Raw genomic sequence first — 16,114 nt, 5'->3', positions numbered from 1 at the left:
CATCCCCGAAGGCAATCCCTGACCTTTCAACATCTGGCCAGCCAGAACACACACACACACACACACACACACACACACACACACACACACACACACACACACACACACACACACACACACACACACACACACACACACACACACACACACACACACACACACACACACACACACACACACACACACACACACACACACACACACACACACACACACACACACACACACACACACACACACACACACACACACACACACACACACACACACACACACACACACACACACACACACACACACACACACACACGTGTGAGAGGACTGTACCTGTTGTTGCTGCAGCCGCAGGTCTGCTAACTCTTTCTGGTCTTGGCTGTGCAGTCGTTGGAGCTCCTCACAGTTCTGTTTTAGGTGGTTGTGCTCTCGAACAAGTTGGGCGTTGTCCCTCCTGAGTGTCTCCATCTCCTCTTTCAACTGAGTCTGTTCACCCAGGACGCGACTGTGCAGCATGCTGGAGGGAAAAACACACACAAGCAAGAGGAGTAAACATATGTTTTTACAGTTTACATGCAAATATACAGAAAACTAAATGTGTAATGTTAATTAGCAAAAATGGGCCTTCAAATCAAGCAGGCGATTCAGCAGGTGATGTGCAATACAAATAAAGTCATTGAGGGGTAATAAAATGTATGGACATTATCCAAGAGGGTGGGACTACCAAAATGCAATTTCCTGCGACTGGAGGAGAATCAAAAATCGTAGGTGGGAATATTTATAATTGTAGGGATTTTAGAGGGATTTCAACCGATAGTGAACCAACCATGTTACCTATATACCACCCGATTCGATTTTTATTTTATTTTTTTACTTATCTCTTGATTGTTTCATTTTTTTTAATTAATTGTAATTAGTTAAACGCTTTGACAGCTAATACCCTGTATGATCAGCTTCTATGCTCAAACATTTCGCCTCGGCTTATGAGCTGTTAGGCTTAACAATTCAATCACATAAATGCTTCCATTTCCAGGCTTTTTTTGCCAGTGCCAATTCCCTTTCAACATGAGAGGCAGCTGTAGCTCGCAGGGATGTCCTTTCAATTAGGTTAATTGCAACACCATGCCAGTATTTGCTACGATTCCAGTAAAACAATGCAATAAATGTAATTATTTCTATGTTGTAAAGCAGCATGTGGCAGGTGACAGAGTGTTCCTCCAACGCTTACGACATATGCACCGAATGTGACTGCTGTGCTGACACACATTCAGCATGGCTTTTCTATTGGAATCGAAAGTGAATAGTTGCATTCGATTACTGCATTATACAAGTTCATATGTTTCATTAGCAATGAGAAATAGGTAGCATTAGAAACACTTACTGGTAGAAGTCAGCCTCTTTTACAGCCTCCTCGCACCTCTTGAGTGTTTTGGTGTGCTGGTTCTGGAGAGACTGCAGATCTGCCATGGCCCTCATGCACTGACTTTTCAGACGCTCATAGTCGTGGCTGGGTTTGGAATTTGGCCTTAAGGAGAAAAGCAGCAAGGAATCAACCCTCTATCAGGGAGCCTCGTACTACAATGTGCCCAAAAAGAGCTCAGACAGAAGCACGTAAAAGACAGAGTTGACCTTCCCCTTTGATGTGAATGTATAAAAAAAATGTAAACAATATAAAGAAATATTCACTAAGCAAAGCACCTTTCATATCATCTGATGTACAATAAATTAGGTAAATAGAGGTTTATAAATGTCATAAAGCAGCCAGTGTCCGTATCTTGTCTCTGCAAGTTAAAGTTACATGAGAAGATGGAAACATAGCAGCCATAAGTAAGGACACTGATATCACAGAGAATTTAACCATACAGATAACATGTTCACACTTTGCTGCTCCGTCAACAATGAATCTCAGGTCAGTCAATAGCTGGATCTGATGTATTTAATTTAAGCATAAAGAAATAATCTATAATCACAGTCGACATAATTCATAGACCAAATTCAAAGTGTTACCATAAGGGTAAAATACAGTATCAGCAACTTGGCAGGCCGGTCAGGATTTTCACCTGCAGTCGTCGAAGGTGGTCCCCGGCGATGCCAACGCCAGACGCTTACGGAGCTCATCCCTCTCCCTGGTCACCTGACGGAGCTGGAACAAGATGGTGTCCAGGTTGTCGCCGGAAGGCCGGTTGTCATTGATAGCCGGCGGGGGGGAGGAGGCTTCACCGTTAACGGGCGAACCTGCAACAGAGAGCACGTTACAAGAGGCTAGGACCACTGATCCAGACACTGGAAAAGTCTTTCTGGCAGTGCTCATCATGTAAATGTCGGTAAACTAAAAACATATATTTCTAAAAACATTGAAATTCCACAAAAATATGAACAAATATTGCTAGTGACAGTAATCCTAATTGTGTGATCTGTTCAAATCACACAGTGATGGTGGTCTTTGTGTCCAATTTATTTGTGTTAATACAAATACAGTTAACTTAAGTATACCCCTTTTATTTATGTAAAAGCTTGCATTTTGAGTTTTTTTTATTAGTTGAACTTATTCTTGAAGTCACTGAGAATCGGGAAATGTGTTTTAGTAAAAAATGTATTCACATGTTTAAGTTTGGCATGTATAAATGATCCATGTTGTCTAAGGTTTACCTTTATATGTTAACAATATTGCAAACACTTGATATAACTTTAAAACTAAAAACTGTGCGCACAACTGGAGTTAACATGCATAGTATTTTAAAATCGATACCCAAGGAATTGTATTCAATTTGTGAGATAGGGAAAGATTACACCCCGTATACGATCATTCATTTGGAGGACAAAGAGTACACCTGCAACTGACTCTGACATTAGGAAACAATAGAGTTCTTCACAATGCTCAAGGCGGCTGTTATATAATCTGCTCGGGGTTTACCAGGACAATCTGCTGCACATCTGCAGAGCATGTTCTTGGATTTACACGACAGCATCTGTAATCTCTGACGTGAGAATTTAAGGCAGAAAGAGCAGATTGGATTTTGATTTGGCGATGTGCTGCATCTCCCGTACTCTCTGTGTGGTTTAAACAAAGGTGTCCATACATGTTTTTATTCAGCTTCTGCCCTTTTATTGTAATGTCAGGGCATGTTAAGTCTTTGTAAAGGACTTAGTGTGTCCTGACACTGTAAAATAAACAGATTCTGACAAAACATCATACCTGATTAAGGAGATATTTTCAGGGTTTGCGTTCTTGATTGAAAAGAGCGCACGCGGCAGGAAATCGGAGGATTATGTCAATCTTTGGGCCTTTTGGAATTTATGCAACACTGCTGAGTCATTTGGACCTTTGTCAAAACTAGGGGAAGGCAAGCATGGTCTCCTTAAGGAAGGAGGAAGAGATTGGCTCAATGTGGGATTTAAAGGAAAAATAAACGGAGACAATCAGGAAGTACGCCAATATCGTCATAAACAGCATTTCAAGTCATAATGCAGCCATGCTAACTTTGTTTTGCATTATTATGGTGTGTTTGCCAATGGTATAGAACTTCTCCAACCCAGCATGACACACACAAGAGAATAGGCATGTTTGGTTGTTATACATACCAACACTACTGAGGGAGCTGCTGCTTTCTGAGTCCGAGGGCATAGTGGAGAGGACGCTGTATGTGGAACCTGCCAAGAGACAAAAGGCCAAGAGATACATTCAGACATAAAGCACTGATAGATTGATTAGCCAATTACACTGCAGCCTGAATTAAGTGCTTGCACTATGAGGAAATAAATGAATATTACACAGTCAGCTTCATATTCCCTGCACAGCTGTAAGATAGATTTGGTGCAGGCTTTAAACTTGGAATAATAACTTCCACACTCCTTCTTAGCGGCTCTATATTATCACTCCAGACCGCCGTCGTCATTAAACCTCCTTTCCCTCAATGTGCACTCTGCCTTGCTTTGATGTATAGCCCCTGTATGTTTCTGCTACACAGGCAGAATGTCACGGCTGAAATGGGATTTTCTCCTTTTATGTCAAGCACATAGAGAGAGAGAGAGAGCGGGAGAGAGAGGCAGAGAGAAAACGGGTCTCTATCTGAATAGCTGTACACACCGTTAAGCTCGGGGATATTTCACACTGGCAACCACAATCCATAGGAGAGGCTATGCAGATGCCCATTATAAAGCAGAGTCCCTGCTTCAAAGGGCAATATAAACATGGAAAAAAAAAATCTAAAAAGGACATATTTGAATATGCTTATTGCAGAGAGCATCATCTATTGTTTGGTACACGCAAAGCTTAAGGAGTAAATGTGTTTCACTGAGGATGTTATATCTCACACTTCTAAACCTGGTGTGATAGCTGCTAAAATAAGAAGCGAAAAATACTCTGTTTAAGGTTACATAGCATTAGCAATGATAATGGTAAGCCCAATCTGATTTCCACACATTTAAAGAAAGTGTTATTCACAATAATACATTTCAAACACTTACACATTATGCAAAATAAAAATGAAAGTAAGTACCTTTTTGACCAAAACAAACAAGCATTTAGTCCCAAGTGTCAATGGCCACTGAATAATCATCAACCAATCATTTCAACTGCATATACATTTGTAGAAGTTTGGCCTTATGATGGCTAAAATTGGATGACCAATTTTTTAGTTTTTACTTCGTAAAGCACTGTAAATTGCATGAAATTATGAGCTGCTTTGTTTTAGTTGTGGTTTATGTATGTTTCGTGTGTATGAGGACCCCGGGAAGAATAGCCAATGTTCATGCTAATGTGGATCCTAATAAAGAATAAGAATGAGTCCTGTATAAATAAATAATACAATTAAACCTGCATAAAAATCAGCAACTGTTTGGGTAATACTTCTAATGGGCTAAATGCACCACAAACACATGGACAAGTGTATTGTGTACATGGTTTAAGACAGCAGGGGAATGGTAGCAGGCTTTGTCAGCAGCAGGCAATACATTGAAACCAACTGTTCCAGATCTCCATCTCCACCCTTGCCTCCCCACTGGGTTTAGCTACAACTCTGGCTCCGGCCCTCAATGTGTGACGAGGCCAAGCCTAATTAACTATGAGCTCTGTGCGACTGAGCCACTCCATCTTAGGCACCGCAAACAGAGGAGCGGAGAAGGGGGGGGGCAGGAGGGGAAGGCATGGAGCAGAGGAGGACAGATGAAAGGAGATAGCCAAACTAAGTCGCAAAAGAGATAAGGAGGAAGGGTGTTTGAGAGACAAAGAGGGAGAGACTGTTAAATAAAGAGATAGAGGGGCAGGGTGGAAAGGCTTTTAATCTGCTCTGACATTCCCTGATGCTCAACACTTTTAGTCTGCGAGGGGCTCGGAGCACACACAGCTTTGATTTCATTTTGTTCCATCAGACATGATGAGAACCACTCTGAGGCTGCACAGCATTAGTCCTCTACAATTAACACTATGCAAAAGGCTCAGCCTCATTTCCATGCCTGCATTTGAAAAGCAACAACTGAATCCTTGAACCCGGAATCAGACTGACAAGGTTTCATCGAGAAAAGACGTGAGCCACTGGGAGGTATTGTGCCATCTCAGCTGAAGGATTAACTCTTTTTTTTTTTTTTTTTTTTTTTTTAAAATGCTACACAGAGTCAGTAAAGCTTTCTGCCAGAATAAGCCGCAAAATGTAGAATCTTGAATGTTGTATTTTGCAATTTGGAAACCAAAACACTCCCACGCAAAGGGGGCAATTGCGAGAGAATCTTCAAATATCTCACAATCTGATTTGGCTGCGATGACAAGTACGTGCACAGAAATTCCCACATACAGATCAGTGTCACCAAGTGCTGATTAGTTAACCCCGTAAACAAACCACTGAATGCAATATGGATCTGCATTTTAGATACAAGCCAGCTCCTGGCGGTTGATGGGTCAGCGGCATTCGCTTATACCAAACAGGCTTTTAATCATCGATAGCAATTAGCACCAGCCATAGTCAGTGAGGCTGATCATTTGTAAACAGGCTCACTGCATCAATAAAGCAGGCATCCATTAGGGTAGCATAGATCTGGTGATCTACAGTGGGGAAATCCTCGTCTTTGCCAAAAGAAAGTCAGATAAGATAGATCAGACCTGAGAAATCTTACCCTGATAGTAGGGTTGCACGGTATGAGGAAAACATGTTAGCATTGTTGATTATGGTTTGATAATATTGCTTTTAAAAAAATTAACGGATTTGTTTTAAAGTGTAGTAAGTTCTGCCTTCCTACTGCTTTTGGTATACTGGTGAAATACCAAAAATTGCTTTGGAAATAAAACTATTAAAAAAGGAAATCATTTACTTATTGAACAAAAAAAGGTACAAATTTAAGTTACGATTTAGAGTGAGTTATTATATAAAAATGTAATTTTCTGCAGATCTAGTCTCTCATAACCAAAAAGAAAACAATAAGGCAGTTTTTCATGATGTGTATTTAAGTTGAAATTGCCATGACGATAAAAAGCAACTAATTGTGCAGGCCTGCCAAACATTCTAGATGGATTCTAACAGAGATATACATTATGGCATTTTAATAAGGAATTATATATTTCTGTAATAGTTTGGAACACGCATCTGATCCTGACTTCCATCAGTAGATATTCCCTTAAAAAAAAAAGGTGAGTGATATTCCAGTGGAGGACCAGAGGCCACAGAAACAAAGGGCTGACGCTGTGATCTAAATAGGTCAGGGGAGTACTCGCCCTACCTAAGGGGTTCCACTTCCCCCACTCTCTGCTTTCCCTCCCAATCATGCAATGTGCTCAGCAACCAACAGTTGCTTCAGACAACCAGATGATGTTCTCCAGCACATAAACCAAGATGACACACGTTGCCATGGTGAAACTGGATGAGAGGAATAGTAATTCTGCAGTGTGGTAAAAGAAGAAAAGCATAAGAGTTGGGAAGGCTGGTAGAGGGAAAGCCTTATCAAAGAAAGTCTGGAATCAACCATGGGGTGAGTCTAAATTATTCATCAGTTCCAGAGAATTCTCTTATCTGACAATGAGTGTCCCCCAAAACATAAAACACGTATGATTATCATCTGCTGCCTCAAACTCCCTTTATCGCAACATGTTGACGAGCCTTGAAACTATCCAAGCAGCCAAGGTGTCTGTTGTGTTCTAAAAAATAAGAGACAGACATTTTCCAGGGCTTCTTGGTAAAAGAGCAGCAATCCAAAAATAATACTGTGTGCTATTCTTTATTAGTCGCTGTCAGATCCTATAACTGTCAGTGAGCCGCAGTGATTAAAGAAATAAATAAGGCACAGACTAAGAGGCGAGCAAAGCCTAAATAGCATTTGTGGTCTTCTTCCTTTTGTGTCCTCCGCCCCAAAGCCATTAAACTACAGAAGCGCAAGTAATAGCAACACTAATAATACGGTTGAAAACGACCCACTCATATTACAGAGTGCTTAAGTGAGGCTGGGGGATGTGTCAGCATTAAGCCAGAGAGCAGAAAGCATCTCTTTTACTCTGGCATCTCAGACCACTAAATCCTGGCTGCGGTTCTGCTTACAGTACGAGGATGTAGGATGATTTAGTGATGCACACATCCCACATACTCTGTCTCTATACCTTAACTCAGAAGGTTCACATACGGAGAGGTGAAAGAGGTGAGGTCGCAGGGTGTGGGGGAAGAGAGAAATAATGTCACCCAACAAGGGAGAGTGTAGTAGACTTATAAATACACAACAATGTAAATATATGATATCATTACAGGTGAAAGTTTCACACTTTTCTTTTACTATTAATATATTTGAAGAATAGAATAGAATCGTTTAATGTCATTATACATGTACAATGAGATCATAATAAATGCTTCTCCCTTTCAAGGGTGTCATCAAAACAAAAACATCACAACATAAGACAACAAAATACACGCAGCATACATACTTAGGAATAAGGAATAAAGGAATAAGGAATAAAGTGCAGTAATTATTTCCAGGAGTATAAAAATAAAATCTGTAATGTAATAAATAATAGTGTGTATTTATTATAATAATAATAATAATAATAATAATAATAATAATAATAATGATAATAGTAATGATATATGTATATATGTACAGAGTCACATTGAAGCATTATGTTACACTGCTGCTATTGATGCATGAACATGAAAGCAGTACTCTAATGTCCCAGTTGGTCAAGGTGGACTTCATGTCAACGGCTTTGATGGCACTCAGGATGTTTAAACTGAAAAATGCATCATAAACTCATCATACTTTGTATATCAAATGAACATCTGAAAGGTGTTATGGTTGTGAAATAAAGTGAATGGATCTGCAAATCGCCAGAGACACTCAACATAAATGTCCTTGACCAATTCTGTCCGTGTAATCTGGGACTTTAAGTCATGAAGTGGGTCTAGATTCTGGGAAGGCAATGACACCACAGGCCAAGATTCTGGGCAGTGTGCCAGTGAATCCTTGCTGCCGGGGTAAAGGATTGATCATCTGATTTAAGGAGTCCCAAGATTGTATAAACATGAAGACATCTAACATGATGACTCCATGAGGCAGGATTACTCCGCGGCACGCACATCGCCTGACTCACAGCTCCACGTTCACCCAGGCCGATGGTCAAAACCCACCCACCTTTTTCTGCCCGTGGCATGTCTCAAAATAAGATCTGTTAGACTGTTGATTGAAATACTAGATGCAAATGCCGCCTCATCGTCTCGTAGGACCTGTGTTGGACCTTCATAAACACCCTGGGACATGAGGTTAAAAACAAGGACATGTGTAGAAGAAGACCTTTATAGAAATACAAAAAAAAAGGTTCTTAGCCTTCAGCCAAACAGATTTTCAGAACTGCTGAGCAGCACCAAAGACCAAAAAAAGCCCCCATGGGTGCAATCTAACCCAGCCTGGTATCAGCACACCATAATGGGTTATCTCTCTGCAAATAGCCCTACCTCAGCAAAAAACAAGAAATAATGTTGTTTAAAAACAGCTTGCGTGTGCCATGGGTTGGGTCAAAAACACAAAAAGGTGAAAGATGGCAGCAACATGTCGTCCAAAGGCTCTGCTGATAACTGTAGCCAGTACAAAAATAACCAGAAAGAAAGAAAAAAAAAACGCCTGTGTGGAAAAACCCACTGCTGCTGGAATTTGGGCAATCTTTGTGACATTCCTTTCATGTTTTATCAAAGAGGAGGCCATGCTAATTCAGACAGCATTTGAGTGTTGAGATCATTCAGTGACTAAACTGCACCATCATTTTGTAAAAGGTCACCTAGAGAAGGGAATCCAGTGTAGAAGAAAGGTGCACATGATCAGTATTCAGGGCAAACACTGCAGATGGGCCTTTTCTAGTGTATACTATATTACGGGCAACAAAACATGTGTTGCCACGTGATCCTACAGTGTATAGCACATGATGTAAATAATTGTATGTTTATAAATGGAAGGTATTTGTCCACTTGGCTCTCTTTCTTCATGTTTCTGACAAGTGAATCACCCAGATGCTCAGCCAGGAAGAAAAATGCCATTCCGTCTAATTTCGGCAATTGGCTCCACTCATGCCAATCATCACACATGTATACCGCGATTGTTCAAAATGTGATCTGTCATCTGGTGCTAGATGTTTGGAGGACAAATGACTGCAGGTGTGGACAGGACCAATAAAGAGAGAATAAAGCAGATGGCGAGACAAGGGAGAGAGGGGGGAGAGCAAGCTAGGACACCATGATGGGAGGAAAAGAGAGGAGAGGAAAGCAAAGCATAAGACGGCAACAACAAAAAGGCCTGGTAGAGGTGGGGGTGGTAAGACAAGGGGAAAAGCTGTATATTTCCATGACTTCATAGAACCGGTAAACATTTAGATGCTGGCAACTCCTCTACCTAGTGGGGTAATTAGAAAGTGGAGGAACATGTGTAAAATGGTAATGAAGTCCTGTTCCACAGTAAAGCCTCCTGGCTGTGGCTCACATAGAGGTTAGATGCCACCAGACGTTAATTAGAAAGTGAGAATATACAAAGGCATGTAAGACTAAAAAGATGGTGTGTACAAGGGGATAACGTTGGAACAATAACACAAAAGATCCATGGAGAGGTCGACCTCTCATTGGCCTGCATCTCATGCCTTCATTAAATGGATTTATTGAGTAACTGTGCTGACAAGAAACCCCCATACCTTTAACACGGCTAATAACAACTAAAGTAATGGAACTGATGATTTCCTTATCTGGGTTCTCAATTGTTTCATATTTTGTCTGACCAACGATCTTTCAATGTTCAAAGATGTTAAAAAAGCTGCACTCTAATGTAACTCATGAGAATTGTCAATTGCACCTGAGCAGAAACCCTAACAATAGATAAAGTGATGGCTTCTTCAGTGAGAATAGAAGAAAGTTGGAGTACAGAGATTGCTAAGGGGAAAGAGAGTGGGGTGATGAGGTGAGCGACAGTGTGCGTCACTGGGTGACAGAGAGAGAGAGAGAGAAAGGAAGTGAGGCCAGGTCCGGCCCATGGGAGATATTTAAGAGCAGCAGTCCTGACAAGAGCGTCAGGGTCATAACTCATGCTGTCTGTCCACTGTGGTTTATGGAGTGGGACAGAAACTGGTTGACGGAGAGGAGACACACACACACACACACACACACACACACACACACACACACACACACACACACACACACACACACACACACACACACACACACACACACACACACACACACACACACACACACACACACACACACACACACACACACACACACACACACACACACACACACACACACACACACACACACACACACACACACACACACACACACACACACACACACACACACACACACACACACACACACACACACACACACACACAAGCTGCTGACAGGGCACTTTTGGGCCTGGTCAACTTCTCAACAAAAGGCCTGTTGTCCCCCTCTCTCTTGCTCCCTTTTTTTCTATCACCCTCCTCTGTCTATCGGCTGTGTCCCCCTGTTTAAGTGCATGGAGAAACTAAACCACTCTATGGGAGGAAAATAAATATAATGAGTCAGAGAAAGGAGAGAGAGAGAGAGGAATTAAAGAAGGATGGACAGTGGGCCTGAGAGAAAAAGACAAAGCACGAGAGCGAGAAAACAAGACCACGAGAAAATAAAGCCAAACAGACAGCAGAAGAAGAAGATTGTGTTGACGTTGCATCCTGTCAGGGAGAATTGTGTTACTTTAAATCACTGTAACAGGCTCTTTAAGATCACGAGAGTAGGGGGATGTGCAGATACATCACTTCTAGTACGCTATTTCTTCAGGTAGTGAATATTGTTACATGTATAACGTAGAGGGAAATGCACACAATCCGAGGCGTGAAATCAGCTTGGATTTGTGAAATGTATTCAATCCATTTCAAGAACGCAGAAATGTGCTCTGCCACATCATTTCAGTTATACTCAATATGTTAAATGAATGATCTGCTTTACAGTTTATATCAGGGTTCGTGAGTTTGTTAAAATTATCGCATAGTGATGCACAAAACGGGCCAAATAATGAATGGCTTGTTTGTATGTTCCGTAGAGAAAGAGCTTTGGAGTTTGTCAAAAAACCCGAATAATTTATAGAGCCTGAGTTTTCAACAGTGAGCATCTGTATGCTGTTCCTTTGGGGTGAAGATGTTTCTTTGGAGTTTCAATGATTTCCTAATGTGTGCGTGTTTAGATGGCCAGCTGGCAAAGGAAGTGCATCTGAGAACAAGAACAGGCAGGCAGCATGAGAAGAGGATGAGTTAAGAGCAGGTTGCTATCAGCAAGAGTCATCACACAAGCATATTCCCTCTCTTCACACACACACACACAGACACACGCCAGGGCTGTGAAGAGTTCATCCCTCTGAGCTGCGTCTACCAGCAGCTTCTTTGCCTGGAGGCACTCAGTGAGTGGCTCGTCTTGGGTACCTCGCAAGTGTGGTTCAAATGATGTAATCGCATCAGCTGAATCACTACACTGAAGATAATAAAAAGCACCTTAAAAAGAAATGACAACACTTAAACTCAAAACAGAAGTAGCCAAGAGCGTGGCAGCTAACGGGGGACTGTGCAGGCACGATAGAGCGTGTCTCACGGAGAGTTTACACCAGAGAGAGGACAGCAGGGCCTAATCCTCTGTTGAATAACTACAGGCCGACTAGCTAGTGGAAATCACTCTCTGGTAGTACAGGTCACCTCTGAGGCCCAGTGCTACAGTCTATAAAAAGGTGTGCGAGCAAAAAGCCCAAATCCACATTGTCAGGTCCAGTCAGAGTCAAGGGGCTTAAAGAGTGACCAGTTTTGCAGTGAACAAATTTCAGAGTATTTAAGTTAAGGTGTTATTCTGCAGGAGCAACACTCAATACAAGGAAGTTATAAAGCATTAACGATCCAGTCAGCAGAGCAGCAAGACACCAACTCAGCATTACCTGCTATGCTTCATAGCCTTAGACAGAGACACACCACAACTTGGCAGCTCCAAACTATAGATCACATTGTGATTTTCAAAACAAAGGCGTGTTGCTTTGAAATAAAGCTCCGGCTATGTCATAACGATCTGAAAGATAACCCATGTAGTTTTTTTATGTGGATTATGTCACATAGAAGCATTGTTCGGCATCTCCTCCCAGCTATTGGATCTCAGGGCTCATCCTGCATTCAGACCCTGGGGGCATGACGCTGGTTGTGAGTAAGCCACTGGCTTCAGTCATTCACACAGAAGCAAAACAGGCAAAACTAGACAAGGCTTTTACACTTGGTTGCCTTTTGTCTCTGTGCAACAACAACACTACAACACCGCAGAAGAGAAGGCAGTTGCTGTGAGGACAAAATGCAAATCAATGAATATAATGAATAAACTATAATAATAATAATAATAATAAATGCACCATAAGGGGAAAATATGGTTCAAATTGTCGGTTAGCATACTAACAAGGTTCCCTCTAAAAGGGAAGGTGGACTGAAGTAAACCATGCTTTAGGTCTGCATGCATGTGCAGACACATACCCATGGACAGGTCGATATGGGCCTACATGTCAGTAGTACAAACGTTGTCATGGAAACAAGTCAGGCGACCTAATGTACCATAACCATATCATGCCACTGATAACAAATTGGAGTTAGAGTTGGATATTGGTACATTTATGTTGTCTTTTTCTCATAAGACTGCAGAAATATCACAGAATACATGTAATATAGGCCTACCTGTGTAAACCAACCGTATAGCATGGATGTGTAATGTGTGTATCGCAGTGACTGGAGAGCGCATGGCTGAGTATAATGACAGGGTAGTCCTTGGCTCTATGAACCACAAGCTGTGTGTTAGATCTGCAGGTCCTGTTGACTATTTAAAGACACAATCTAGTGCATAGTGTTGTGTGCATTAAACAGATAATAGTGTTGCATTCAGGGACCGTGTGGTTGGGGAACACTGTTGCTTTCTCTTGCAAACTGCAAATGAAGCTTTATTAGCATTGTATACAAACTGTAGTTAATAATAAATCAAGCTGTAAGCCTTGCTGTTGTGCAGTTATCCACACACGGTCTAGTTGCGCCAGACCACCCAGATTGTAGGCTACTCACGGGAAGGGGCTGTGTACGCTGGTTTTAGGGCTATATTAAAAGCCTGTGTGTGTAGTTCGTGTTTCAGCTCTTACCCGTGGAGTGGTCCACAGGTCCCCCTCCGTTGTTGCTGAACAGGGCAGCATACAGGTCAGGGTATGCCTTCTCCAGGGCCATACACAAGTCGAGGAAATGGTCGCTCTCCTTGTTCATCAGCATCTTCAAAAGGTGGTCTACTTTCTCGGCGCTGGACGAACAATTCTGGTCCAGTTCGAACCTATCGAGCTGGCTCAAGGTTCCAGAAACTATCAGCAGCTCGATCACTCGGTCCGCATCTGTTATGGACTCCAATAAGTTCTGGTGGCACTGGTCTAGCAACTCTTTGTGCTTTGACTCCATGGCTATCCGCTGTAGTTCCGTAGCTTCCCAGCTAACCCAGACAGCCAAGTGGATGTTATGTCCTTACCGATCAAAAGTACCGAGCGACTAATGAACTTAACTTATCGCGGCTTGCAGAAGTTAGCCGGAGCCACCACGGCATTAGGTTGCACGGGAGATCAATTTTTATAGCATATTGAAAAAGGCACAAGAAGCCATATTTGTTGCCCAAGGCTGTTGACTGCACTAAACAGCGATACATTTTTCCATCTTACTCGTGTGTGGCTGTTCGGGTCCTTTTTTGCTTCCTCGCAAAGCACGCTTTAGCCGAACACATTTTCCCCTTCTTATGTATCATTTAAGGCGCCCTTGGACGACTCGACTGCTGGGAAAACTCACGTAACTCCGCCGATGAGCCTCTGTTACACTGTATCCTCCGCCATGTCTGAGCAACTCAGCAGCTGCTGCCCGCTGTCAATCAACGTGCCGTTCAGTGACCATATAAGGAGAAATAGGGCGGGGCTTTCGCAAAAAACACACCTATTTCTTCAATGGGCGTAAACATCAAACCGTAGTACGTCGTAAATCCCAGGCGGAAAAATGAGAATGGAGAGAATTTGCATGAAAATATGGAGATATATTTTATATATTGACGTAGTGGTGCAGGTTGGGAAACAACAAAGTCATCCTCAGAGCAAAGCCACATTTTATTTTTACAAAACGGAAAAATGTTTCTGGTGTCTGCAGTGGTGGAATGTAACATTTACTTGAGCACTAAATCCACTTTTGAGATATGTACTTCACTTTAGCATTTCCATTTTCTGCCACTTCTTACAGTAAATATAATTATACCTTCACTAAATGATAGTGACGGTAAAATTATGATTCGTTTTTCTTAATTTATACTTCACATATCTAGAATTTCATACACAACGTCCATTCAGCTGAATACAATAATGATATGATGTAATAAACAGTGTATGAACATTATAACAGTACAATTATATGTACAGACTAGTGCAACAGTAACATTATCCAATAACATATTATACTACTGTATACTAGCCCATATTTATGTCTGCATTATAAGTAGGCTTATTAACATATTTAATATACATTTTCAATTCAGAATTATATATATATATATATATATATAACAAATTAAGAGACCACTGCAGCATATCAATTTCTCTGGTTTTACTATTTAAAGGTTTGTGTTTGAGTAACATTTCTATGAACTACTGACAACATTTATCTGTGTTGGAATTCAACAGACACTGTAACGGAATGGCTGCCATATCAGAGATTGAGATTTAAGACACATTAGGAGTGGTCTCTTTTCAGAGCGGTATATAAAGGGGCATTCATGTGTTTCACTAGTAGTACCTTCTTTACTTGAGTATCATTATCTAAATGTTTCTTCCTCCATCGGTTATCTTTGTGTATATTCCATATACCTTGAATCAGTAAAACCTTTATTGACTATATTAAGATTTTTGAGGGGGGGGGGGGGGGAATGCTTAAGCAGCCATAAGGATATCATTTAGTCCTTGCATAATAATGCCAATGTAGACACAGGCTAACACTCCACGTTTCTATATCCAAAGCTTGCAACCCATTTAAATGCTTACTGTATCTCTGTGTTGGATAAATTAAAGAGGGCAGTGAGCCATATGTGTACATATAAGCATCATGTGATTTGTATTTGAGCAGGATTTGTAAAGGACAATATGATGGTGATGGATGCACTCTGCTTCCAGTCTGCAGCTGAATAAAGATTGTTGGCACAGAGGCAGGCGTCTGCAGGCATACCTCTCAAACCATGACCTTATTCATGCATGCACTGAATCTCATTGTGACATCTACGAGGACTACTCCCCCCCCTCCCCCCCTTTCACCATCTATGCCATGCTGGCTCCATAGCTTGTGCAACCATGTGCTATCCCTTTAGATGAAAAATTAATTACAAATTATTCATATCAAAGGAAATCAGGCCGCCACTGCTGACACAGATTGGACCTTTGTGTCAGTATTCGACTCACATTTGAAAAAGAAAACAGCCTTTTATCTTGGGGGTATAAATGAGTTTATTATTTAGACAAGGGCTGGTGTTTCTAGCTGTCTGATTATTTAGTGAAATATTATAAAACAGATTTGTTTATCAGACAGCCCGTATCAGAGCAGATAATGGCTTTATCT

The 16,114-nt window shown here is 41.4% G+C and overlaps 1 protein-coding gene across 7 annotated transcripts in view; it reads right to left on the bottom strand.

The window, feature by feature from the left end:
• The window catches only part of dlg5a (discs, large homolog 5a), a 38,974-nt gene extending 24,599 nt beyond the window's left edge, over positions 1–14,375 (bottom strand). For all 7 annotated transcript variants that reach the window (XM_079689713.1, XM_079689715.1, XM_079689717.1 and 4 more), the window contains exons 1-5: positions 13,633–14,375; positions 3,577–3,645; positions 2,055–2,229; positions 1,376–1,519; positions 328–511 (exon numbers count right to left, since the gene is read on the bottom strand). In XM_079689713.1, coding sequence (XP_079545839.1) covers positions 328–511; positions 1,376–1,519; positions 2,055–2,229; positions 3,577–3,645; positions 13,633–13,936 — 876 coding nt within the window. In that variant the 5' untranslated portion in view covers positions 13,937–14,375. The remainder of the gene's footprint in view (positions 1–327; positions 512–1,375; positions 1,520–2,054; positions 2,230–3,576; positions 3,646–13,632) is intronic.
• Between the last annotated feature and the right edge of the window lie 1,739 nt (positions 14,376–16,114).

The sequence above is a fragment of the Notothenia rossii genome (genome assembly GCF_949606895.1).
Source record: "Notothenia rossii genome assembly, chromosome: 6".
NCBI lineage: Eukaryota > Metazoa > Chordata > Actinopteri > Perciformes > Nototheniidae > Notothenia > Notothenia rossii.
This window is presented reverse-complemented; position numbering and strand designations above follow the sequence as displayed.